Below are 27919 nucleotides of genomic sequence, written 5' to 3'. Positions count from 1 at the left end.
GCCCATCCAGACGTGCCCACTTCGGAGGCCGGCCGGGCTGCGGCGCGACTGGGCGGAGCAGGGCGGGCGGAGCGAGGCGAGGCGGGCATAAGCACCGGCCGGGGACGGGCGCCGGGCCGGCAGCGCTGCGAGATGCTGAAGCCGGCCGTGGCGGTGAGCGCGGTGAGGCTGCGGGCGCCCTCGCCCCCTCGGCGGCCGCGCAGTCCGGGCAAGGCTCGCACGGTGCGTCCCGGGGCAGGGGCGGCGGGGCGGGCAAGGCCGACCCTTCCTCCGTCTCCGCGGCTCTCTGGGCCGGCGGGCGGGCGACCCGGGGTCCGGGAGGGAGCAATTGGCCTTGCCTAGGGAGGGCGAGCTCGGGGCCCGTGGGAAAGGGCTCTGCTGACCCGGGTTAGGGCGGCCGGAGTTCAAGCGGGAGAGGGGAAAGGAGAGGAAAGCCGGCGGACTGCAGCCTGAAGCCTTTCCTCAAGGCGCTGGCTTGGGAGCAGCTTTCAATCCAGGAGAGAGAAGGGGAAGGAGTGGGGAGGACCGCATGAACGTCTGAACGGGTGCCTGGCGGACCTTACTCCTATGGAAACACACACACCCCCAGAAGTCTTTTTAAAGGCAGACGTATTTCTTAGGAATGAGGTTTTCCCGAAACTGGTCCTCCCCCTCCTCTGCCTGACCTAATTGCTAGTTAGCAGCATTTCTCTCTCTCTGTCTCTGTGGTGTGTGTGTGTGTGTGTGTGTGTGTGTGTGTGTGTGTGTGAGAGAGAGAGAGGTGTGTGTGTGTGTGTGTGTGTGTGTGAGAGAGAGAGAGAGAGAGGGGTGTGTGTGTGAGAGAGAGAGATGTGTGTGTGTGTGTGTGTGTGTGTGTGTGTGTGTGAGAGAGAGAGAGAGAGAGAGAGAGAGAGAATTCAATTGCCCTCAGGAACATCCCCAGGTACAGAGCGCAGAAGATGTCACGCAGCGCCAGGGATCCTGGCAGGGGGATTCGGCCCTCTTCCTTTAAATAAGGGGAAGGACCTTAGGAATGTTTTAGGACATATTTCGAGGAAGGCAAACGTCTTCCTGGCACCTGGACACTGGCGCACTGTTTGTGCAAATCCAGCCAGGAATCAAGAGAAAGGAGACTCTTCCTTGGAACCAACAAACGGCTTATTCAGCCCTGCTTTTTTTGCTCTCTCTGGAAAGGCTGGTCAGGAAATCACCTGCTCGGGGAAGAACAGCTCGCCCTTTGTGTGGTGGGCAGCCAAAGTCACCCAAGGGAGAATTGATCTGAAATGCCTCTCCGCTCTGGAAACCTGAGAATTCCCCCCCCCCACAGCCTCCCCCTCACCCCCCCCCCAGACCTGTGTGAGTCAGCTTCCTGCCTCTGGTTCCAGCGGGATTAAGGCAAACCCGCTCTGGCCTGGAGACATTTGAGTGACTTCTTGACTCCTGCTGAACTCGGGGGGATATTGTGGGAATGCAAACTTTCTCCCTGGGCTGGCTCTGCTCTTCCGTGCCTTCAGGCGAGAGGGGCTGATAGGCCTGCCTTGCGGTTTGGAGGAGGAACCTGTTTGAATTTTCTCTAAGGTAAGTTTGTGCATTGGGGCTGTGTCCTTTGGTAAACAGCACCACAGCTAGGAAGGAGAAGCAAGGAAGGCAGGCAGTGGATCCTTAGGCAGCCACGTTTGGGGGACACTGCAGTCACCTTTCAAATGTCCTGGCAGAAGGGTGTGTGTGTGTGTGTGTGTGTGTGTGTGTGTTTTCTTCCTAGCCTTAACATCCTGGATTGAAGGCACCACCCATCATGTTCCTTCCCTGATGCAGTTTGAACCTTTTAAGAGGAAGTTTATGGACCTTGCAGGAGAAGGGATCAAGTTACAGGTCATGGGAGAGGGGCAAGTTTTACTGATATAGAAGTGGACTTTCGGAAAGTTGGCTGGGTGCCTTATCTATTTCCTATGAGCTCAACTAGACACCTCTGAGAAAATCCACAAATTAGGAAGGAAAGCAATTGGGGGAACTTGGATTGAGAAACAGAATGCGTTTGTTACAAAGAGGCCTTTCAGGGTAGTGGTTAAAGGCGTCGGGCTACAAACCAGGAGACAGTGAATTCTAGCCCCACCTTAGGCACAAAGCCGGATGGGTGACTTTGAGCCAATATCACCAGGAGACGGTGAATTCTAGTTCCTCATTAGCCATGAGAGCAGGCTGGGTGACCTTAGGCCTATCACCAGGCGACGGTGAGTTCTAGTCCTGCCTTAGGCATGAAAGCTGACTGGGTGACTTTAGGCCTATCGCCAGGCGATGGTGACTTCTAGTCCTGCCTTAGGCACGGAAGCCGACTGGGTGACTTTAGGCCTATCGCCAGGCGATGGTGACTTCTAGTCCTGCCTTAGGCACGGAAGCCGACTGGGTGACTTTAGGCCTATCACCAGGCGATGGTGACTTCTAGTCCTGCCTTAGGCACGGAAGCCGACTGGGTGACTTTAGGCCTATCGCCAGGCGATGGTGACTTCTAGTCCTGCCTTAGGCATGGAAGCTGACTGGGTGACCTTGGGCCAGTCCCTTTCTCGCAACTGTAGTAAAAAGAAAGTAAGGACCAGCTACTTCTAAAAAACAGAAAGCAGAAAGCAGACACACCCAGAGGCATAAAGTTATCAGGTGCGGTCTCTCTGCATGGATAGACTTTAGAAAAGATGGGAACTGCCCAGGAGGACTTTCCCAGCCAAGACAGAGCAGTTTCTGATTTCAGGCCAGCCTCTGCTGACTCCTCCCATTTCTCTCCTTTGCTCGGACTCGGAGCCTCCCTGGAGCTGCTGCCAAGGTAGAAACAGCTGGGATGGTAACCAAATTCGTTCTTTCATTCAGAAGCGCTGAAAAGCTTCTCCTTCCAGCCTGGTCTCTCTCTAGCCAGGATGTCTAGGACGCTGCAGTTTGCAAGGAGAGTCTTCTGAACCCGGCAGGTCAGCAGGGACGTAACTGAAGGCAGGGCCTGTGAATCTGACCCACCTCTGGATGCCGTTGCAGGTATTCAAAGTGGAGATCGTGTGTAACGGAAGGAAGCATTGCGTGGAGAAGCGCTACAGCGAGTTTTACACCCTTCATAAAAGGGTGAGTAAAAGGGGATATTTCCTTCTTTGGTTGAGCTTTCATATTTCTGCCATCAGCACAAGAGTGGTTGGTTGCTTCCTTTTGGGGATCCCCACCCCCACCCCATGTTCTAATTTAGCCAGAGCCATGGGATTTCATAGTGGTCTCCCTTCCAAAGAGCATTGGATCAAGGAAGGCCTTCTTTCACCTTCTGGAGATCAGCTAGAGCTGGCTATGTGCTGCCACCTGCTGGAGATGAAAGGGTGGTGTACCTGGGATTCCATGTGTTTCTCGGCCCTCTGCATTTTGAGTACTGCACCAAGCCATATGCAGATGAATCAATTAATATTGTTTTTGCAGCTGTTATCTATAAACTGTTTTTTGTTTTTTTTTATCCCATTTATATCCCGCCCTTCTCCGAAGACTCAGGGCGGCTTACAATTTAAAGCACAAATCAATGTGCTTAGCAAACTGTTGTTCAATGAATCACACGGTCGTTAAATGAATCCGGCTTCCCCCACTGACTTTGGTGTCAGAAGCCAGCTGGGAAGGTTGCAAATGGCGATCAATTGACCCTGGGATACGGCAATTGTTGTAAATATATATTGCCAAGCGCCAACATGGTTGCCAAGTGCCTTAATTTTTTAATCACATGACCACGGAGATGCAAATATGGTTGTAACTGCGAGGAGCAATTGTAAGTCACCTTTTTTACTGCCAGTGTAACGTCAAGCAGTCACTAAATGAATGGCTAAGTCAAGAATGACCCGCCTACAGAGGACAGCAGCAGTGCAATATGGGGAGTCCTTGACTTACGACCACAACTGAGCTCAAAATTCCTGTTGATAAGCGAGACGTTCGTTAAGGGGATTTTGCCCCATTTGACGACCTTTCTTGTTAAGTGAACCACTGCAGTTGTTAAATTAGGAACACTGTTAAGTGAATCTGGCTTCCCCATTGACACTGTTTGTCAGAGGGTCACAAAAGGGGATCCCAGCACCCCCGGGAACACTGCAACGGTCATAAATACGAACCAGTTGCCAAGCATCCGAATTTTGATCACGTGACCCTGGGGATGCTGCAGTGGGTCGTCAAGTGTGAAAAATGGCTTTTTTCTCCCATGCTGTTGTAACTCTGAACGGCCACTAAACTGCTGTAAGGGGAGGACTCCCTGCAAAAATTCCCAATTTCAGAACCGCGGCAGTTTCTTGGTCCGTTTCTGTGGGCGCCCAGGTCCTGATAGGCACCGTGTCCTCGGTTCTCTCCTTAGATCAAGGGCAGCTGCCAGGTTCCCGATTTCCCACCCAAACGGGTCCCGAATTGGATGGTGAAGGTTCTGCAGCAACGGAGAGCGGGATTAGAAGCTTATTTGCAGGTGATTTACAGCAGGGGTCCCCCACCCCTGGTCTGTGGACTGGTACCAGGCCGCGGCATGCCCGCAACCGGTCCGCACAAACAAGCAAAGCCCCATCCGTGGGATGCAGGCAGCACACAAAACCACGCATCTTTCAGTCCACGGAAAAACCTCTCTCCAAGGAACCGGTCCCTGGTGCCCGAAAGGTTGGGGACCTCTGCTTTACTGCATGGGGAGGGAGATGGTTATTCCCTGCTGAAGCCACCTCTCCCGTTTGATTCTTCTTCCTCTGTGCCTCGGGGAGGGTTTTACTCCCCCTACTTGTTGCATTCCCCGCAGGGCGTCATCTTGCAGAACCAAACTCTTCCCAAGGAGCTGCTTCATTTCTTGAAGCTCTGGCAAGGCCAGCAGGAGCCCCATTTGGCGTGAGTATTCCTCGGGAGTGGAAACGGGAGGAAGGGAAAGGAGCTGCCCTCAGCTGTGCCAGGGAGACCGGTGTTCCTCCAGGGGCTGTTGAACTACAAGTCCCAGCAGTCCGTTTTAGTGTGGCCAATGGTGATGGATGCTGCTGCCTGTCCTCGTGCAGGATCATCTGGAGGGCTTCTGTTCTGCGTGGATTCCATTGCATCCTTCTTATCTTGACCTTTCGGCGTTGCCGATGTCCTGCTTTTCCCTTCTCCCCACCCTGGCAACAATCACAGTGAAAAATCCAACACCAAGGGCTGATTCACAAACTACAATAAAGTGTAGTATCTTTTTTTTTTTTAAGATTGCGTTCAGAGTAATAGATGAAGTAGCAGATGAAGACGTGAATAGAATAATAGAATAGAATAATCTATAGAATAGAATAGAATAACAGAATAGAAAAGAATTACAGAATGAAATAATAATAGAATACAGAATAGAACAGAATAGAAAAGAATTACAGAATAAAATAATAGAGTAGAATATTGCAGAATGCAATTTAGAATAGAAGAGAATAGAAGCTGGAAGGGACCTTGGAGATCTTCTAGTCCAGCCCCCCCGCTCAAGCAGGAGAACCCATGTCATCTCAGACAAGTGACTTTCTAGCCTCTTCTTAAAAATCTCCAGTGAGGGGCCGTCCACGATATACGTCTTTGTGGAGACAACTTTATGGAGAGAACTGTCTTTGTGGAGTTGTCAGTACGTTTTGAACTTGGTTGTCTTTCAGACATTTCATTACCCAGTTTGCAAACCCCACTCCCTTCCAGCACTGATGATGTTACCTAGTTGGGCAATGAAACGTCTGCAAGAAAACCACCAAGCTCAGAGAGCACCAAGGACCGAGCTACAAATATTCTTCTATTGAAGACCTTGTATTTGGTTTCTCTTTCAACAGGTGGGATGAGAACTCTTCCTTTCAGGACTTCAGGTAAGTTGCTTTCTATTTTTTAAGGGAGGGGCTGGAGGAGCACTCCAACGTTTGATGGGGAGCGGGATCCAAGTACCACTTTGGCCTCATTGTTTATTCCAATGTTCTAGATATCTTGGATTTCCATCAGCCCTGGAAATCAGCTTTCGGAGAGCCGTTGGGTCTTAAGGAGAAAGACAAGATTGTCTAAAAATCTAAAAAAATACCAGAAGGCCAACTTCCTTCAGTCCTACTTCTCCAGGAATATTTAGGCTCAATTTCTAAGCTCTAAGCAAGTCACATTCCGTGGCATCCTTGGTGCTCTGTGAGCTTGGCTGTTTTCTTGCAGACAGTTCATTACCAAAGTAGGTAACATCATCAGTGCCCTGGTCATCATACACATCACTGAAGCACTGATGACGTTACCTAGTTTGGTAATGAAACGTCCGCCAGAAAACAAGCGGAGAGAGCACCAAGAACCCCACAGTTCAACCCTGAGCTACAAATATTCTCAAAAGTGACATTCCCTTTTGCATAGGATGCAGAGGGGAAGATCTCCGAGCCCCCCAACTCTGTTTCCTTGACCTGGCTCTGTCTCTCTTTGACTGCCAACTCTGGCATGCCACCCCAAAATCCTGAGTAGCCTCCCGCCTAGAAAAAAGTCCCAGAAGGTCTCTGAATAGCATGAAGGACAACATAGGTGATCCAGAAGGATCTTCTACCTAAGCAGGGGGTTGGACTAGAAGACCTCCAAGGTCCCTTCCGACTGTTAATTCTGTTACTCTTTGCCCCTTTCCTGCTTGTTCTAACACACAAGGTGGCACTTTCTTCTCTCCCACAGCTCCTGTGCCCAGCTCTCTCACCGGCCTGGCATAAGCTTCCACAGCGATCCGTACGTGCTCCCATCTTCCACGGGTAAGCCTTGAAGAAGCCTTTTTTGGGGGGCAGGGGGGGAGTGGGGGTGACAGAGGAAGGGGAACAAGAGTTAGCCAAGGCTGCGCCATCCAGCAGAGGCTGAGAAAGGCCAAACGCATTTTGGAAGCGTTGGGTGTGATGGAAGCCAAACCAAGGACGAAGTGCAGACTTTTCTAAATCCTCAACGTATAATCAGCTGCTTAGCACTGGCTTCGCTTAATGACTGCAGCATTTGCTTGATGACTGCCGCCAAAAAGGTCATAAAAATCTGGTAAAATCACGTGGCCGACCCAATTTACCACGGTCACAGCATACAACCATAATGGGCAAGTTCCATTAAGTTTGAGGACTACCGTAAAATGCAATGGGTTTCAAGGCCAAAAGATAATTTTGCGATAGGAGCCACGCTCTTCAAAATGACTGCACCCAGCAAGCTTCACTCCAGGCCATGTTGTCAAAAAGGAAGCTGGGGGGAGGGGGGGAGAGGGTTACAGAAACTATTCTAGAGGGGTCATCGTGGGGTCTCCCTCATCTCTTCCAGAAAGTATAGACCAGTGTTTCTCAACCTCGGCAGCTTTTAAGACGTGTGGTTTTCATTGCTGGCTGGGGAATTCTGGGAGCTGTGGTCCACACGTCTTAAAAGTTGCTGAGCTTGAGAAACACTGGTGTAGTCCCTCCAGACATGGCTTCACCTTCCCACAATGCCCCAGCCTGAAGAATTCTGGAACCCAAAGCCCACCTACCCAGAGGATACCAAGCTGGGAAAATTTGGATGAAGAGCCCAGGCTAACCAGCGTGCCCCTCCATCCTGGTTTAAGGGGAAAGAGAGCTATTAAAATAGTCTGTCTTACTCACAATCCCCCAGAACCTTAGTCTCACTCTAGAACTGGTACCTTAAGCTACTTCAACCAACGCCAAGGGTTGTATTTTACGGCTTTGGTTGTTGTTATTTTTAAGCTCTATGTCCCACTTTCTTGGCTCGGGTGGGGGCAAAGACTTAATTTATCTCTGGGCCTGTGGCTGAGGAATTCTGGGAGCTGAAGTCCACACGTCTTAAAAGTTGTCAAGGTTGCAGACCCCGGCCGTAAGTAACACAATCAGTTTTGCTTTCCCAACTGCAAAAAAAAGGTAGGAAATCTAACTGAAATCTTTTTCAAGAAACTGCAACCTGCTAGAGTTTTTCTTCCTCTTTTTATCCAGATCTGCTTCCGAATATAATCCTAAACGGTGTCCTGCAGGGCCTCTACGCCCAAGACCGTCATCTGCCTGGAAGCAAAGCCCTTAACGGGCTCGGGGCTGCAAAGGACAATGACAATGACCCATTGAGTTGGTCTTCTGCTCCCTTCCTTCCTGCCTAGAGACACACGGAGCTGCCCGCTTGGCAATTGTGTGCCTCGGAAGAGGAGCTCCACGCCAGCTTCTCTCGTGTGAAAAACGGAGGGATCGAGGACACAGCTTACCTGCTCTGCTCTTTAGCATCTTCTCGGTTTCACCAGGGGAAAGGGAGGGGGGGGAAATCCATAGTAGTAACTCCTAGACTTGTCGAGTAGGCTATCCATTAAAACGCACTGTGGTTTATTTCGGCTACATCTCTTCAGGAGAATACGGCATCGCGAAAGGTCATTGGTCTTATTTAGGAGACATTCCTAGTAAAATAAAGAGTTTCTCAACCCCTTTTTAAGAGGTGTGGACTTCAACTCTCAGAATTCCTACCAATTCGAATCCTGTTCGGTCTCGGCAAAGGGGGACACACCTGTGATCCTTGGTTGTTTAATCTTTTCCCTCTTCTCACTGGGACAGAGGTTGCGGGTCTTATTTCGTTTACGGCTGGTAATTCCTCCGAACTGCTGAAAACTGGATGGCCTTCCAAATGGGTGGGTCACCGCTAATGTTCCTAGTATGGCTGAGGAAAATGGGAACTGTGATCCAGCCGTGTTTCTCCACCTTAGCAACTTTGTGGTTTTGGTAGACTTCAACTCCCACCAGTTGGGAATTCTGGGAGTTCAAAAGTTCCCCCAATTGAAGCTGCTGAGGTTGAGAAACCCTGATCTGGTGGGCTATTGTGGCTTAGCCAAGTTCCTCAAAAAACCCACTTTTTAAAGTTCTTCCTACTGTGGATGACGCCATTTTCCGCTAGAGTGCCCAGAACAGCTTCCTCCGTTTCCAAAATTGGAGGTCACTACTAGGATTTTACCCTCTTCTGCTCGTCAAAAGGCAACTGCTGAGAGCTTCCACTTTTACAACTGGGCTTACGGCATGTGTTAAGCCACGCTTCATGGCATCAACTACAATCGGCTTGGGCTCCCCCGGTCCTGGCTGATGAGGACAAAGGCAAGGTAGATGTTCTTACAAAAAAAAACACAATGGTCATGTTTATTGGTCCATGTGCTTTTTACAAAAAGAATTGAGACGACGCAACGCTCCTGGCCCCTTTGGAAGGGGCCCCGCTGCCCACCAAGGCTGATGATGGAAGTGGAAGAAGTTGAGCGGCGGTTGCAGAAATGGAGGCCCCCACCACCCGGCATGGAGGGGAGAAAGAGAGCAGCGGGCACTCAGCAGATGGAGGAGGAGGATGAATGAGGCCCCGGGAAGAAGGTAGGGCCTCCAGCCCTTTTGCAGACCAGAACCTGGCCCTCCAGCAACCCCAGATTATTCTTTGGCAATGGCGAATGGTTTCTCCACCTCAATGACGTTGCAGTCCGCAATGATGACATCCTTCAGGGGTTTGTCACGACTGTCTGTCTTGGTGCTTTCCATCTTCCGGACAACGTCCTAGAAAGAGGTAGTAACAAAGTCCTGAATTGATGGCCCCCATCTACCATGGAGGAGGACATTATCTCATGTACGTTCTGGTCTCCATCCTCTCAAGTTCTAATTGTCCCTGCTGCAGCTTGGAGGATTAGTGGAGGGTCCAGGAAGATGATGTCATAATATATGGGAATGACCTTGGGAGGGGAAGGGGGAAGAGATGTTGCCTAGAGAATGGTCCTATAAGAGCAGGGGGAGCCCAGAGCTGCAGAACAGACCAAGAAAGCAATTTGGAAAAGATCCTCCCTAATTTATCAGGCTATAAAAACAGAAGGCGAGAGATTTGTACTTTCAGACTTGCAATAAGAGTCTGGCAATAGAGTAAAATTAGTTCATCTGATCATGTTGCCTGCCTGATCTAGCTGGGAAGGATGATGATGACGTTGAGGCCTCTAAAACCTTTACTTTTATTTAGGACAAGGCAGGGAGATGGGTTTTTTTCGGTATGATTAAATTCCAACTGTCAATAGGCCTGGCCAGCAATGTTGCACGTTTATTTCAACAACGCCTGGTGAGAAACAGTTGCCAAATCCAGCTTTGCCTCATCAGAACCTCAATCTAGATGAGATTTACATCTTCAAGACCGCAAGGTAGACCCAAGTGGAATGCAACCTGGGAAAATGGAGATGCTGGTAATTTGGCATCAAAAAAGACAAATTAGAAATGAGTGGGAAGAATCGCATAGCCAGGCCAGCACTGTACTGATAAATACATTCTCCAGTCACAACCAACTTGTCACTATGATGCAATCTTTTTAAAAAAAGGAAGTCAGAACTGCTGTTTTGGTACATCCTCTAAATTTGTGGTTCTGTGACTCAACAAGACATTCAAATACAGGAAGGAGGAAACCCAACGGAGTTGTAATAATAGTCAAATTCAGCTCTTCTAATTTTGAACCCTTGCATCTAGACCAGCGCTTCTCACCCTTATCTGCTTTTAGAAGTGTGGACTTCAACTCCCAGAATTCCCCAGCCGGCATGAAGTCCACACAAGCTGAAGTTGAGAAACACAGATCTAAAGCCTGGACAAGACTAGCTCTCACCCAACCCAACTGGAGTCCCCACTTACCATCCCTTCCAGGACTTTGCCGAAGACAACGTGCTTGCCGTCCAGCCATGACGTCTTGACAGTAGTGATGAAGAATTGAGACCCGTTGGTGTCCTTGCCGGCGTTAGCCATGCTGACCCATCCCGGCCCGTAGTGTTTCAACTTGAAGTTCTCATCTGGGAAACGGTCTCCGTAAATGCTCTTCCCTGGCAAAGGTGAGAACAGGAGAGACGTCATGCTGTCCAAAACAAGAGACTGAGAGTCTCAACCTGAGATCTACCTGGACTACACGTGGAGATCAACCCACTCAGGAGGAGGACATGATACTTTAGGGCAGGGGTAGGCAACCTTGGCTTTTGTGATTCGTGGACTTCAACTCCCAGAATTCCTGAGCCAGCCATGCTGAGGGGAAAGGAAGAGGTTTCCAAGCTGAGCCAAGCTGACTGAGGAATTCTGGGAGTTGAAGTCCACGAGTCATCAAAGAGCCAAGGTTGCCTACTCCTGCTTTAGGGAGAAGCATCTCCCCGAGGCAGCTTCTCTGAGATCCTGGGTCCTTTTCAGATATTAGAAGAACTTATGCACACCACAGGAACTCTTGAGTACCAATTTCCTTGCTTTTCAGCCATTGCGTTTCCACACGATCCTAGACCAAGATTCACCTATCCATGACATACCGAATCACTAGGTTCACATGCCAATCTATAACCGAGCTCTCTTTGGCTGGATTCAGTCTTCACATTGCACCAAATAAACTATATTATAGCTCAGAGTACTGTGCGAACAGCCTTCTTTTCTTTCTTTCACAACTGATTTTATTGCTCGCTGGCCTGACTGTGGTACTCTTTACAGCCTCTTCGCTGTATATGTATGTGTGTGTGTGTGTATGTATATATATATATATATATATATATATATATGTATATATGTATGTATGTATGTGTGTGTGTATAAAAAAAAACCCGAATGACCAAACATCCACATACACCCGCGAAAACCTCAGAAAACACACACACACACACACACATATATATATATATATCTGAGGAAGTAGTGCCCAAGATGGCAGCCTCAGATGTGAAGGAATTCTGGGAGTCGTAGTTTCCACGCTCTGGAGGAGGTTCAGGTGTTACTCCACTTACTGTAGGAGTTGTGAGGGTTGGAAAACGGATCGTTCATGTGACAGACCCAGTTGTACAACTTTTTGCACAGGTTGTTAACCATCACTCTGGTTGGTAATCAAACTTATTGTTCGCTACGGGGCGTCTTTGCCAAAAAACATGACACGCCTCAAGGAGATTGAATTTGGAACCATTTGAACTTCCTGTCACGGTCTGGAGTCTTACCTCCTGTTCCATCGCCCCGGGTAAAATCTCCGCCCTGGATCATGAAGTCCTTGATAATACGGTGGAACTTGCTGCCCTTGAACCCAAATCCTTTCTGGCAAACAAAAGTAGCAAAGCATGAGGACGCTGGATGCAGGGGACCCATACCTTAAACATTGGCAGTGCCCCCTTGCCAACACCTTGCAAATTCAGGAATCCCAACCCGCAAGTGAAAAAAGCAATGATGTTTCAGCGGACAGAAAGTGGATCCACTGTTTTCCTAGTCCAACTGAGCACCAAAAAGCTTTTAAACACAAAAGACCACCCTTTCTCATTGGGAGGGTTTCCCCCTTCATCCAGGCGAGCCATTTTATGGATTATTGTTGTGAACCACCCAGAGTTGTGACCCAGGACAGGCAGCCACACAAACCTGTAAATAAACAGCTAAATAGATCCAATCCAATATTATTAATAAATGCAGAGTGGTTTAGTTTCTTCATAATTTCAACCACCTACTTCCTGGGGTGACTGCCCCCTTCTACCCAACAGTGGGGCCAGGCCTGCTCAGAAAAACAACATCACTGTGAAGATTATTTTTTTCCCCAGCCACCCACAGCTACAGGTCTCTCTGCTTTATCTACCGCTTGTGAAGCGTTGTCACCTTGCACCAATCCAACCCGTAATTTTGCGGTCACTCAGAAAAGACCGCATCATGGAGCTGGCGTCCGACTTACCTCTCCTGTGGTTAAGGCAACAAAATTCTCCACCGTTTTTGGAACCGTCTTTCCAAAGAGGCCGATGACAATGCGCCCCACCTCTTCCTCCCCAATCTTAACATCAAATTGCACCTGGGGAGAGAAACAGAGGCTGCTATCAGGCACCGGCTGCTTAGGCGAATTTGTTCCTGATCTGAATTCAGAACCCAATTCCTGGAGGCCGTCCCTGGCACCCAGGCACTGGTTGCTGAAACCCAGCCCTCCTTGGTCACCAACTGCCCTTTGTTGCAGCGGAGTCAAAGCACCACTAAAATAATTGCAAACATCAGGGTTTGCCTGGTTAAGCCCAACATGTTTTGACCAGATGTGTTGACCACCTTTCTTGTCACAGTTGTTAGGTGAATCACTGCAGCTGTAACAGGTTGATAAGTGAATTGGGATTCCCCACTGACTTTGCTGATCAGGTCACAAAAAGGGATCACATGACCCCGGGACACTGCGACCGTCATAAATATGAGTCAGTTGCCAAGCATCCAAATTTTGATCTCACGATCATGGGGACGCTACAACGGTCGTTAAGTGTAAAAAATGGTCATAACGGTCAGTTTTCAAGTCGCTAAACGAGCTGTTATACATTGAAGACTCCTTGTATTTAAGCCATGTAAGCACATCAGGCAAGGGATGAAGAAGACACAATTTGAGCAACTGCGGCGGTGACATCATTGTGTGTGATGTCCTTGGAGGCTTCTTTCTACCAGACCTGCGTGTGAGGACACAAGGCTGCTGCTGTCTGAACGGGCACAAGCCTTAAGGTGCTTTTATTAGAATAAACAACGGCTTCACCCTATTGGTATCTCCGACTTGGTGAAGGGTTCCTGGGGACAGAAGAGAGGCCCAGTCCTTCTGGCATGGGTGGCCGTCCTCATCCCTCCCCAACGTCCTTCCTCTTCACCTGGAAATCACAGTCCAGTTTTTAAGTCTTTTGACATCCCCGTGGTCAAGGCTCTCCTTCATTTCAGGGGCTCTGCAAGGCCAGGCTGCAATTCGTGCACTTAACCAGCCAGGAGTTAATCCCACTGGATCCAAGGGGGCTTCCTCGTGAGCAATCCTGCAGCGATGCGGCACGTTAAGAGTCCCCAGAAAGAAAGCAAAAATAACCCCCTGCAGATCTCCTGCTTCTGGGCTCTCCGCTGCCAGCCTGCCAAGCCTAACCCTGCCACGGGATGACCGGCAATCCTATTCCTGGAGTCCCCGCTTCCTTAGGGGAGGGGGGCGCCTGTGCCTGCATTACTCGCCTGCAAACCTCCGCTGGATCTGTCCACGTAGCTCGCATGCCACCTACCGAGGCATGGGCAGCATCCCGGCGGCTCATTGACATCTCATCGGTCGCGGCCGGTTCCCAGGATGATGGTTCCCATTTCCCACCACCCCACCGGTCTTAATGCGCGTGTGCGTGCACGTCCACACGTGCACGTGTGCGACTGCACGAGGAAAAACTAAAAACTGGCCAGCAGAGGCAGGGGTGGGGGGGGGAGAGAGACCTCTCCGGGCACTGGCCGGCTGCCAGGCTGTTGCAATCGGGAGGGGGGGGGGCCTGCACGGGCGCCGAATCCCGCTGCAAAGCAAGTGGGCCGAGGAGGGGGGAGCGATGCACGGGGAATATTCAGCCTGGGTGCCCCCCCACCCCCGCTTGCTCACCTTCACCGTGACCTTGGGACCCTTCTTGCGCTCCTCTGCATGAGTGCCCGGCAAGAGCAGCATCAGGAGACCCCCGCCCAGCCCCAGCAGGGCCGCGGCCGCCAGCAACTTCATCTTCCTGCCTTCGCAGCTCCAGCCACGCCAGCCCGGCCACAGTGCCCGCCGCGCCGCCAGCATCCGCCCCCTTCCCCTCGCCAGCCTTCCTCTCCCCGCCCTCCGCCCCCCTATCGCCTGCCTAATGGTACGACCCCGAGCCGGGCGGAGCCAGGGCTGCAGCGGCGGGGATTGGCGCGTTCCATCGCCAAAAGGGGGGGGGGTGGAGGTGAGAAGAACCCAGCTGCGGCAAAGGAATGCCACGTTTCCAGCCTCGTATTGGGCAGCCGGATGGGCCAATCGGGAAGTGGCACGGAGGGCGGCGGCGCGCCCATTGGGTCGAGGGACAACAAAGAAGAGGCCGGAAGGAAGGAAGCTTCTCTGGCGAAACTACGTTACCCAGAAAGGAGCGCGCGAGGAACGTTACCGCTCCGCTCCTGCAGGGGTCAGCATAGCCAGCGGACGCGGTCACGGCTCGACTTTCTTCCGTTAAGCTGCAGAGCTGCTGCTCTGAGCCCTGCCTACCTGCAAGGTTGTTGTGCGGGTGCAATGAAGGCAAGATCCGCCGGAGGAAAACCCGGCTATAGACGCAAAGAGGTTGGTCCATAACGCTGTGACCGAAGTTACTCCAGGGTGAACTGAATCCCTTTTAGAGCAATATTTTTCAACCTTGACTTGCATTAAGATGGGTGGACTTCAACTCCCAGAATTCCTCAGCCAGCCATGCTGGCTGTGGGCATTCTGGGAGCTGAAGTCTACTTCAAGGTTGAAAAACACTGCTTCAGAGCATCAAGACTGGCATGTAATGCTTCATCGACAGATTACATAACTTTATATTAATTATTCAAACCGTAGGCTTAACCTCCAAAATATAAAGCAGATCTACTCTGGTTGCTACGGTACTGCTGAATAGGTTTATATTTTACGTCCAGAAGAGAATCAATGTTAGAAGCTTGGTAAAAGATTGACTTGCCTTTTGGCATTTTATATGAACAGAAACTAGGAAACAGTGATTTGTGTAACACTGATACCTAAAAATCCAAGGATAAGATTTAAAGCACCCAAAAGTGGGCTTGCTTGATCAAGCAATTACATCCCGGTAATTCCAACAGTCTTTTATATAAATGTTGCTGAGCTCTTGATATGCAGATAAGTACTTTAAAGGTTTGATATATACAAGTAAAGCAGCAGCACTTAAGCCATTTTGAAAAATGAACCTGGTCTCTGCAGACAGGAGGTTTAACATTTTGAGAAGGCGTGCATGATGTTTGACGACATGATTTATGACTGTCATTCTTGAGGTTTGTTGCCAATTTCTGGCTTTGTGCTGGTTTCCAGCAAAAACATGCCCATTCAGAAGAATGGATTTGCCTAATGAATGACTGAATGAACCTTTATTGTCAAAGTACAACCATGTATACATTGAGATTGACTGAGCCTCCCTTCATGCCCCCACCACAACTCACAGTGACAACAAACCCACCATCTTGTTACACCATGTGAGCTAATTGCACAACACACCGGCCTCGCAAGTCAATCATACGTAAAATTATAAAATTATTTCCCGTTCACTGTTCACGGCGATTCATTTAACAACCTCCCCCCCCCAAAAAAAATGTCAAAAAACGGATCTAGTCATGTGAGAGTCTCAACTTACGACCGCAACAACCTACAACTGGATTTCCCATCCCAATTATTGTCATAAATCAAGGACTACCAGTATAAAGAAACACACTCTGGCATTTGTTTTCATTCTGATTTCAAGATGTTAATTCCAGGGCCAAAGATCTGTGGCAAAACCATGAACAGACCAGAAATGAACAGAGCAAAGTCAATGTTTTATTTTACATTAAAATGGTGCCATTAGGGGGAGAATGAATTCAAGGTACACAACACTTCTTGCAATGTCCCATTAAAACAGGCGAACCAGAAAGATCAGTAGCAAGACCCATTTCCTGGCACAATAAAACCCCACCAGTGCTTAAGGAAGGAATTTTTCACCCACGGCATAGATAAGCCCTTATCCTGCTTTTCAGATGCATTTCAAACTGACATTCATCTGGAAAAGAGATTTCATGTTCCCCACCATGCGGCCACTGCAGAACACGGATGATGAGAGGACAAGTAAAACATTGCATCCTGTGTTTCAAATGAAACCAGTAAAATAAAAAAACCCAAAAGGCATTTTAACAAGAATCGGAACAGTGCACATAATACTTTTCTTTAAAAAGAAAAAAAGAAGAAACAAAAAGATTTTCACAGCTGATTTTTCTTTACAGTAAAGAAGAGCTGCCCTCATTCGCTATCCCCATCCCACGATTTAAAAGCACAACGGCCGACGAAGGTAAAAGAAACAGACGTAACAAAATATACATCACGAGGTTTCCAATGGGAGCAAGCCACTCGGCTACACTTCCCTGCTGGGAGAAGATGCGATATTTGGTTCTTGTCCAGACGCCCAAAGTCTTAGCTCCCTTCTTTTCTGCTCATGGCAGAACCCACTTTTGCCCCCATCCAGTGGGCTTCCTAAGTGGAAAAGGCAAGTGCTGTTCTAAATTCCACATGGTAGCACCTGAAGTCATACAGCAATAGCGCAGTTGGGGTGGTGGTGAAATATCTCGTTTTTTTGTGGGGGGGGAAGCGATTACATTCCTGAGACAGTCTGAAAAGGAGAAGAGAGGTTACATCAAGGCCTTCCTACTCCTGCCTGGTTGGATTGTCACCCACTCAACATTTTTCGGGGAGAGATATTAAGCTCCGAGCTGGTCCCAGGAGCCAGGGGACACGCAGCTTGGGGAGAAAAGGGTGGCCTTCTCGTGGGATTCAGCACGATGTCCCTCTCGGGTGAGAAAAGACAGGGGTCTACTGCGCAAAGGCGTTCTGGTCAGGGCGAAGAACCTCTCTTCTCGTTTGGCAATAAAGCAAATAGAAGCCAAGGCTGCTGCCCACGTTCAAACTCAAGGCTTGCTGCGTACAAATACAGGAACAAAATGAAGGCTTTCCCCCTTCCGACAATCACGTCGTGCAGGGACAGAGAACAGGGGGCCCTTTTGAAATAGCTGAATTACAAATCTCAGCATGCCCCCACCATCAGCTGGGCTAAATCAGGATCATGAGGAGTTGCAGGGCAATGCGATCTGCCCACCTGCAGATCCTTGGTATCATTAATATAATTCCTATAACTTCAGTACAACTTACATTTCTCCACCCTTCACAGACAATTCCATGGACAGTAAAAACATTAGTTCGAAGAAAGACAAGCTTGTTTCCGATTACTTGTGGGGTATGCATCACACAGACGCAGCTCGGAGAACTGCGGAGGCCAAGTAAATCTGCAACTGAGTCCTTTCATTGCTAGCGGTCGTGCCAACATCAAGGCCTACAGAAAGCGGCCAATCTCTCGTTCCTCCTTTACTGACACTCAAAACTATTAAAAGTCGCAGCCTTAGAGGCAAGGAGTTGGTACAGTCCTTCGAGGCCCCAAGAAAGACAAGGCATAAAACTGTTCCTCTTCTCGTTAATATCTCGAGAAAGCAAAGATTATGGCTTTGCGCTTGCGGGGAAAGTACAAATTTGGCAGTGCACGTTTATCACACACACACACACCCAACACTAGGCTACAGGCTAGGGGCTCACCCTGGTAACTCCCACTTACATTTTGTAAAAAGTACCTGCTCACCAAACCTTGGGAAAGACACATCTATGGACTGCTATGAATCAAGAAGAAGCAGCAGCCGTTTGCTCATCCCCTTGTAGAAGGTGTGGTACGTGAAAGAAACGGAAGCACAGATTTTGGACCTAGGAACATATGGGCAGGCCTTGTTGAAGACCAAACATCCCTGGAAGCCCCATTGCTGGTTCAGGGCATGTTTGAATTATGTTAAAAGGGTAACAACTGGAAGAGAACGAAGTTATCAAAGCAACCATGAAGTTGAAGAGTTTTCTAATGCTGATGCTGGTCATTCTCAGTGCTATGTAGGTACATATTTTGAACATTCATGCAGAGCTTCTTCTAGATTAGCAATTTGAGCTTATTTATATATATTTTTTTTAAAAAGGAAGTCAGAAGAGTGATCACACCCATAAAACAGTTTTACTAACTTCAAGAATATGGAGAGGTCTGAGAATAAGATTCTTGGCTCAAGCAGAGGTTGATTTCCCTCCCCCCCCCAAGACAAAATAACCAACAGCTGATGAACATGCATATATGTGAGAAGCTCTTTTTCGAGATAACTGGATATCGTTATCTTTATTTTCTAAACAGATATCAAAATATCTGTTCTGACAGAAAAAGTGTGTCAAGCTAGTAAGGAATTCGAGAACTCCTGAAGCAAAGCAATCCTCACCGTTAAATAGACTTGACTCTGGGGAAAGACACCTACATTCTTCAACATGGTTCAGAAGTAAATTATCCGCGACTGGAAGCCAACATGTTTTGCCTCATTGGAAAGGGGAGGCTACAGATCCAAGTGTTGATATTACAATTTTCGAAGAAGCAATGGAGAACTGGGGGGGGGTTTCCCCCCATTTTGTACTGCTCTGTGCTAAATGAATTATTAGCTTATAACAAAAGGAGATCCTAAAAGCGGTCTAGAGCAGATGAGTGTCCCTAGTCCCTATTTCATTCTAGAGATTTACTGAGGATTTAGAAACAAAGCTGTTTTTAGTTTAAAACATAGCTCTCTCTTTTTGCAAGCTTCAAGTTGTAGGGGGGGAAATTCCTAGGCCCTAGACCAGGGTTAGGCAACCTTGGCTCTTTTTATGACTCATGGACTTCAAATCCCAGAATTCCTGGGAGTTGAAGTCCGTGAGTCATAAAAGAGCCAAGGTTGCCTACCCCTGCCCTAGACTGTCTTGCTCAGTGTAAAAATATTTCACTTTCAGGATGCAAATTATCAAAATGGGCGAGAGAAATTTAATTTTTAAGGACCGCCAAGGGAGAAACTCTCAACTCTTATCAGTGAAGAAAGATGGGGATGATGAGTTGCGTTTCTGTGTTAAACCCCATTTTGGGGGGAAAGATAGAACTCCGAGGACGAATGCGCAAATATCACTGAAAATCTGGGTCCTGGGCCACTAATTGGGAAAAGATCAGCAATCTACGGCTCGGCAAAGAGAAGTGGGGGTGATATTTTAACCTCAAGACAAAACATCAGGCATGAAAAGAGTATTCGAGATGAGCAGGAATCCAGTTGTTCTAGGATCCAGTGGCTTTTTTCCCCCCGCTAGCAGTTCTTTCATCTGCAAACAAGGAACTCTTGCTTGCTTCTCCCCGCTACGATTCTGAAGGGAGCTTCCTTCCCACAAGTGCCCCCAAAACCAGTCGCTGATCAACAGGGTCGGGTTGCCTTTGAGACGGATTTCAGGAGGTGAATCTGAGGCTTTTCAAGAAGGCTCCTTTTCAACTCCTCTCTCAAAAGCGCCCCCCAAGTCCAGACTGCTTGGGAGAAAGGGGGGGGGGAAAACCAACAACTTGCGTGTCTGACATCGATCTCATTGCGTATCCAGGTAGGTGTAATCAACCTCAGGCCCAGGCCACAAAATCTGAAAGATCTGCAGGCACTGTGTAGATGACACCCTCTTTTAAAGTCCGTAGAGTTTGACTGGAAAACCTGGGCAAAATCCGCACCAGAGAAGAAGTATAAGGCAACGGCAGTGTCCTCTCTCTGGCCAAGCTTCGCTCTGCTTAAAACGGCCAAAGTGCCTCATTCATTCCACGGTTACTTGTCCAAAGTTCAGTCCAGCTGACTTGGCTTCTCCTGCCAGCAGAAAAGGTTTTTTTCCCATCTCAAGCCGGTCAAGATAGGCACCACGGAGACAAAAACCACAACCGGGGTGTTCAAGAAGAAGCTGGAAAATTCAAGTAAGCGGCACGGGCAACGTCGGGCCGTTAAGAACTTGGCCGCGGTCCTGGTGGAATCCTAAGAGGGACGGGCAGCCTGTATGAAGAGGAGTGGAAGCTGAGCGTGTGGGCTAGCCTCATTCACGCCGACGAGGAGAGAACACACACAGACAGAGCGTAATATGCATCCATCGTGTTACAGTAATAATAATAAAAAAAAATTAAAAGTGCAACAACTTATGCTCGTTTAGAACGGACAGTTTTCTCCAATCATTCTGAGAATAGGAGAAAAAAGGAGGGGAAAAAAAGGAGACATGCCAGTAAATCAAGGCAACTGTTAACAAGAGTAGATTGCAATTCTCCCGACTGCTTTCTTACTGCCTGGGACACTCTCCAAGGGCAACCACCAAAGGTCAACCCACTTTGGCCACCTGGGAGAGTTGAAACCCAGGGTGTGGATGATGTAGGAGAAGCCTGAGCTCTTTTAGCAGCATTCTTCCCTCCCAGCCGTGAGTTCACTTGGCCCTATGGTTCACAACAGCAAGGGAGGGGAAGGGAGGGGAGGGGGAAGCACGTGGAGAACCCAAAGGGAGGAGGGACAAAGCACAATCGCCAGGAATGCCCCCCCCCCCCGCCTTTCACTGAAGGGATGTACAGAAAAGGAAGGAAGCCAGCCTCCTCTTCCATCAAGGGCAACCAGTGCCTGGAGTGGGAAGGAGGGGGGGGGGAGAAATGCTCTCCTGATTCCGTCAAAAGGAGCCTCAGGTACCGAGGAGTGAACGAGGGAGACCATCTGGGGAATCCACCTGCATGTTTATTATGGAATTTCCCCCTCCTCTCTCTCTTTTCTTTTTTTTTTTTCTCTCTCTCTCCCCCTCTTTTTGGTTTAAAGTGTCCCTTGTTTCTTGACCTTCCCCAGCAGGAGCCCCCTTCATTAAGACGTGGCAGGAACAGCAGGTAGGCAAAAGACCCCAAAATGCCTTCGGGAGACACCTGTTATTTCTGGCGCTGAGAAGACTTCTTCCGTTTCCTCTTATAGAAGCAGCAGCACCTGGAGCACAAAGAACACACAGCCAATCAATACAGCGTCCCAGGGCCGGCCCAGAAACCCCTCTCCTTCAAACACGACGCACGAGACAGGATGGAGCCAACCTCTTCATTCTCAGAAGCACGCGAGGCACCCTCCCCCATCCACCCTCTCCTGTCAAACTGGAGTACCCCTAACACAACGGACAGTCTGCACTCATGATGATCACACGTCCATGCTCTCTCTCTTTTCTTTTTTTCCTAAAGGACTGCCCTAGCTTATCGCAATCCACTCTAATCTCCAACTTCTCCATCTTTTTCCACACTTGCGTTCACACCAGCCAGGAAGGTGAACAGGCTAGCTTTCATTCAAAAGACCCACCGCATCCCCAAAGCAGTCGGAGCCCCCATTTCCTCAAAAAATGCAACCTGGACAAGCACACAAAGCTCTTAAGCTGGAAGTGCCTAATTAGAGATCCAGAAGCATGAAGACGTTTTGCATGAGATGCTGTCAGGACAGATCCACACATAGCACAGGCAGGAGAAGCTCACGGTAGCTGCTCGTAGGGAGATTAGAGAGGATTATTTAAGAATAAGCAGGATGACGTGTTTGGCCTAATAAGGACTTGGGTTCTCCTGGGTGAAATTTTGGGAGTGTCATTTCAACCAAAGGTCCTTCTTTCCTCATTAGAAATATATATATATATATGTAGATCTTTGGTCATTCGGGTTTTTCCCCACGTAGAATTGGAGGTATCAGGGCAACGTTTCGACGAAATCTCATCCGTCATCCTCAGGCTGGTGGCTTCAGCTTCGTTCTTCTGGGAGACGCTGAAGCCACCAGCCTGAGGATGACGGATGAGATTTCGTCGAAACGTTGCCCTGATACCTCCAATTCTACGTGGGGAAAAACCCGAATGACCAAAGATCTACATACAAGCAACCGCGAAAACCTCAGTATATACATACATACATACATACATACATACATACATTCATATATATATATATATATATATATATATATATATATATATACACACACACACACATATATATACACACATACATACAAACACATACACATACATGCAGAGAAACAAACCCTTGATGTAATCTAAATTAGATGGAGATTAAGTGCTGTAATCCTCTTCCTCCTTATTTGATTACAAACAAATGCATTCAAACTGGGAGATGTAGTTAAATCATTAATCCACGTTTGCTAATTCCTCCTTAGTTACATTTTAATGGAACAAATGTTTTTCATCCTGGTTTTATTCATACCTTCCTACTACTTTACGTAACAGCAAATTTCCCTTTTATTCAATAGGGAACTGAATGCGCAATTCATATTAGGGTCAGTGCGTAAACCTGGGCTGGTGGCATCTGAACATGTTAGCTGTCTGAATCCTTTACATCCTAGTGTGTTCTCATCAAAGGTATTTGTACTTCCAATTCCTTAAAGAAGGAAATTAAAAGTGACTGTCTGTTAGGCACAAGCTCCGATATTTAAAAAGCAGGCTGCCATTTCTGTTTAGCGCTTAATTAAACAGAATTAATATCCTATTTATTATTAACATTTATTCCAAGGTTCTAACATCCAAATTTCATCAATTAAAATATGCATTAAAAAACCCTTCTAAACCAAAGCATACCATCAGTTAATGGAACAAATAGTTAGAAAGATTTAATTTGAATTTCTTCTTGGAACTGCCAAGTGGTCTCTCACTATCTTTAATGGTTCAACTTTGGTCTCTAAAAATGGCCTTTCTCCTCTGCTGGATGAAATCTGATCTGTCTGTCCAGGTTCCGCATTTCTTCTGCAAGGGGGATCTCCAGCCTTGGCAACTTTTAAAACTTGTGGACTTCAACTCTTCTCAGGACTCCCCCAGCCAGCCAGGTCTTAAAAGTTGCCAAATCCACACAGGTTTTAAAGTTGCCAAGTTGGGGAGCCCTGTTCTACAGCACCGTTTCCCAATTTGATGTCCTGCAAGTGATGGGAGTTTTATCACATTTAGATAAGGATGACAGAATTATAACTGAACAGAGATGAAGGGCAGCAGATTGGTGAATACTGGGCTATACTTTATCCTGGCCTCCCTGGGATAAATTACAAAAAAAAAACAACCCCACAGCTTGCTGGTATTACTACCACTATAAGTTTCAATGCATTAAATAAAATCCAGCCAAAGTATGGAAAACGTAGTATGCTAGAAAAATGTCAATCAGTGTAAATTAGATTTGTTAACCTTTCTTTAGACCCATTCCACAAAAGTACTTTCCACCAACTTCTGCTATGTAAGATAGTTTTCCTTGAGAACTGATGACACCAGAATTGGGTAGAGAACAAATCTCACAAAAAGTCCTGTATCTCTTGGAACGCATCAACCTCACAAAAGAGGTTTGGACAGTGAAATGGGCAGCATATAAATTTTATAAAATAAAATAAAAAAGATGCTGGGAGGGGCAACCTTCTCATTGCGGTGTCCGACTCTTTCAGTTCACGTACTAATTGTTTAGCCGAATGGCCCTATGCAAAACTCATAGACAATTAGTTCCTTGACCAATTGTTTAGGTTATGAGAATATGGAGAATTGCTCCAGATTACACTGAGATGTAAAATAAATGTCCTCAGGTACTTGATTAGCTGATTGGTTGATTGATTGTTTTGAGATGGAAAATATGTAGAGCATGTAATCCGGTCTATGGACAAAACCTCACAAAAAAAATAACTACAACAAAACAGAAAGGGGACATGGCTAGTGTTTTGACAAGGTTTTCTTTTTAATCAATGATAAAATGAACAACCAAAGTGAAGGAAGACGGTCGGTAAAACCTGAGAGGCGCATGCAGGAAACTAAGGGTGACTTATTCTGCACAGATGGCCTCCTTTAATGATGACACAGGATGGATGGTTCACAGAATGAGACAATCCAGTTTCTTATCAGAAGCCTGGAGTGGATCTGAGAAGCCTTCACCTACGCAACAATTCACTATGAAATGAAGCAGAGACACAGAGTCACATGGAAGGACCACACATGCAAGAGTCTCTTTAAACATACCTATTTCCCCCACTCAAGGTTTTCATTTGAGGCTAGCCTTTGCTCAACTCAACAGCATCCAGATGCATTGGGACTGCAATGACCAAGAGACAGCACGGCCGTTGGCCCAATGTATCCGGGAGGTGTCGTTTGGGAAAGGAGGATCTTCACACAACCAACCATGGCAGAGATGGCTTCTCATGAACACGGGAAGTATATTTTGGGGGAATTGGAGACTGCTAGAAATGGGTGTCCTTTCAGCAGCCCTGCGGCAAAACAGTCTTAGGAAAGAGCCACCTAAAAACCTGCTGGATTAACCACAGCACATTCTAGAGAAGAATGGTACATACTGATCAACCGTTAAGATGGCAAGGGCTCCGCAGTATTAGTCTATCGTTTATTCACATGGGGATGGGCACCAAACTCTGGTTTTCCCCCTTTAAAAAGAAAGCTTGTACAAAAATCCTTCCCTAAACGCTACTGAATAAACTCTCCTGAGAACTGGGGCAATCGGCGAGGCTGAAGCCAACAAGCCAATCTTTTCCAACGAAAACTGTGACACTGTGCAAAAATGTGTTATGGTGGAAAGCCAGGTTCATAACAGGCAATATAACCCTGGGCAATCATTTCTAATAATCAGCTTTATTGGCCCACAGTTTGTCTTAAGCACACTTCTTTTTTTTTGGCCTTGGTTCTAAATGGCAGCAGAATGACTGTCTTTGCTTCCATGAGCCTGCCCGTCAAGAGTGATGGGTGAAGGCCCAAGTCACCTGGCCTTTTTGCAGTGGGCCTTTATAATTACGATACAATTCCTTACCCAGATTTGGCTCCACCTTCACAAGGGGGAAAAGCTTTCAAAGGCTTCTCAGTAAAGTTCTGAAGGTGCTCTAAAAGAATCTATATAGTTTTGCCTATATAGGTTTTTAGGTCTGCGGGATGCTGGGTTGAGTTTTTAGATATTCGTTACAAGCATGATTTAACCCTGTCTTAAGTAGAGGAGAAGGGAGGGTAAAATGAAATGGCCAGATCCACTTACTCCTGAATATCAAACGCACACAGCATTCTGTGTGCATCCAGGGGCAAACCCCACAATTACCACAATGTTTCAGCATCTTTTCCCAACCTCATGCTCTCCAAATATCCCAGCAAGTGTAAAGAACGAGTTTTGGCTGATGAGGGTTATTCACTGGTAGAACATATAGTTCATGTTTTGACATCCCCATTGCCTCAAACACAGACAGCCACTGCTACTCAGTGTAGATATGGTTAAACTCCATGGCTTTGGAATAAGCTAGCAGGCTTTAAGATGGGTGGACTTCAACTTCCAGAATTCTGGGAGTCAAAAAGTCCCCTTGTCTTAAAATTACCAAGTTTGAGAGAGAGAGAGGGAAAAAAACACAAAACAAAAACAAAATCCCCCGGGCTGATGTCTTTGGAGACATGTTGTATTTAAAAATAATGGATTCCATTTCTTTGGTCTTCATGATTCCCTCAGGCCTTTGACCTTTCTAAACTTTTTCCTGAAGTGCTAAACAGAGCATTTCAGAAGCAGGCACAGAGAAAGAACTTGCTTCTATATGCCACTCAGACTCACCTTGTGGTTGAGATGGGCGGCAAATAAATTTAAAGAAATAAAATAAAATAACAGGCTTGGAGGTCCCAGGGAAGCAGAGAGCACACACAAGTGTTGATGGCCTGTTGATCTATTTTTCCATAGTCTTATTTATATGCGTTTTAACTGTTTTATTTTAAAAAAAAAATGTTTTTAAATTGTTGCACAGTATTGTTTTATGCTGCCTATTGGCTTCTTTTATTGCACACCACCCAAAGTCACATATGTGAGATGGACGGCAATATAAATTTAATAAATCAATAAAAATGTATGTAATATAACATTCATCCCAATGACAACCCTGGCATTACGTGGCGCTCTTTGGCATTTTATGATTCAATATTTATTTTGCATGCAAAGATGGCCCAGCAAATCTTGATAGAGGCTGTGATACTAAGAAACCACTCTCAGCTGCATATAGGTGAACACAGGCAGGGCCTTCTGCAAAACTGTCTTTATTTTATTTTTCTGTAGCACCAACCAAGCATATCACAAAGGACAGGTCTGATAGCTCCATACCCCGTGGGGCTTACAATCTAAAAAAAACAGACAGAAGGAAAGCATTTCTTTTGCAAGTGTACGGAAACAGAAAACGTGGGTTAGCCAATGAGTTATCTGTTGCTTATTTTCACTGAAGAAGAGTCCGTAAGTCTACTTGTGGCTTTTGTCAGGGATAAGCTATATCCATAGCTTGATAAAGATGAGGATCTGTGGCACAAAAGCATTTAACAGAACTGCCTGAGAAGTAATTACAAGGTCGGGGGTCTATCAGGAATAGCATCTGACGCATCTTGAGATGCTTGGTGTGGAAAAATATATATATAGGGAAGTCACAGGAGTCCCGTACAGCAGGGGTCCCCAACCACAGAGCCAAGGACCGGGACCGGTCCATGACCTGTTAAGAACCGGGTCTCACAGCTGGAGGCGAGCAGCAGGCAAGCGAACAAAGCTTGGCCTATACTTGCAGCTGCTCCCCAGCTCCATTTCAGATCATCAGGAGCACAAACCCGACTGTAAACCCTGTATGTGAGGGATCTAGGTTGCATGCTCCCCACCCCCTCCTTCTGTGGGAAAACTGTCTTCCATGAAACCGGTCCCTGGGGCGAAAAAAGTTGGGGGCCACTGCCACAGAGGACACTGATGGCCAAATAAATTCCTTAAAATGCCAAATCCTACACCAAACCAGAGAGGCGAGTTCCTTTTAGATTACAAAACGGCCGTGACTAATGCTGGTCACCTCAGAACTTTCATCATCCCTCGGGCCATTTATGGGTACACAGTTAAACAGGCACGCGTGCAAAAGGAAAAAAAAAAACAAGGACGTTTTAAAATGAAGGACTGGCTCGCTCGGTGGGGAAAACAAGCTAAAGCTGGCGAGGCTCAGTGGTTGTCTGAACTGCCATCGCGTGCTTCAAAGAAAAGCAAGTGAGGTCACTCAAACACAGGAGTATTCCCTGTTCCAGGATGGATAATTGAATCTGGCCGAAGGGATAAGCTGGGGGATCAGAATCGTATCTTGCATTGGGATGGGAAGGGAAACGGAATAGGGATGGGGACGGGGAAGGGAAGACAGAAGATGGGACTGTTCATGGTCCATCTTCGAGAAAGAAACCCTCGGCCAAAACAGCTGGTGTGTGACAGGGAAACTTTTCAAGCCTTAATTCAGTTTGGGGTTCAAAACTCCCCATAATTAGTCTCTTTCCTCCATCACCACATCTGAAACTCTAAAAGCATGGGCAAAGTTCCTCATGAGGCAAAATAAGCAAGTATTATTTTGGAGGCTAACACTCCCCTGCTAGCCTAAAATTCCTCAAACCGAATGTTTCCAATGAGGGAGCCCCAGGACTAGATGACCTCCAAGGTCCCTTCCAACTTTATTATTATTATTATTATTATTATTATTATTATTATTATTATTATTATTATTATTAATTAGTGATGACCTATAAAGCCCTACATGGCTTGGGTCCGGGATATCTGAGGGAACACCTGCTGCCAGCATCAAGCTCCCTT

At 47.3% G+C, this 27919-nt stretch overlaps 3 protein-coding genes across 4 annotated transcripts in view; 1 reads left to right on the top strand and 2 right to left on the bottom strand.

Annotated features, from left to right (window-relative positions):
* Positions 1-71: 71 nt before the first annotated feature.
* Positions 72-8858, top strand: SNX22 (sorting nexin 22). The gene is made up of 7 exons (XM_081337712.1): positions 72-222; positions 2998-3081; positions 4331-4435; positions 4754-4839; positions 5775-5807; positions 6628-6701; positions 7902-8858. Exons 1-7 carry the CDS (start codon positions 133-135, stop codon positions 8057-8059), a joined length of 630 nt encoding a protein of 209 aa, XP_081193838.1. The 5' UTR covers positions 72-132; the 3' UTR covers positions 8060-8858.
* A 194-nt stretch (positions 8859-9052) lies between these two features.
* PPIB (peptidylprolyl isomerase B) lies at positions 9053-14505 on the bottom strand. The gene is made up of 5 exons (XM_081337046.1): positions 14293-14505; positions 12613-12726; positions 11900-11993; positions 10578-10762; positions 9053-9473 (listed from the first exon to the last, which is right to left on the bottom strand). The coding sequence occupies exons 1-5, from the start codon at positions 14467-14469 to the stop codon at positions 9351-9353; spliced, it is 693 nt and encodes a 230-aa protein (XP_081193172.1). The 5' UTR covers positions 14470-14505; the 3' UTR covers positions 9053-9350.
* Positions 14506-19247: 4742 nt separating this feature from the next.
* Positions 19248-27919, bottom strand: part of CSNK1G1 (casein kinase 1 gamma 1) — a 28691-nt gene continuing 20019 nt past the window's right edge. Inside the window, exons 12-13 of one of the 2 annotated variants that reach the window (XM_081337756.1) lie at positions 21221-21278; positions 19248-20324 (exon numbers count right to left, since the gene is read on the bottom strand). In XM_081337756.1, the coding sequence (XP_081193882.1) occupies positions 21224-21278 (55 nt within the window). In that variant the 3' untranslated portion in view covers positions 19248-20324; positions 21221-21223. The other variant, XM_081337755.1, reaches the window with a different exon arrangement.

Source organism: Vipera berus (genome assembly GCF_964194415.1).
Source record: "Vipera berus genome assembly, chromosome: 12".
Taxonomy (NCBI): domain Eukaryota; kingdom Metazoa; phylum Chordata; class Lepidosauria; order Squamata; family Viperidae; genus Vipera; species Vipera berus.
This window is presented reverse-complemented; position numbering and strand designations above follow the sequence as displayed.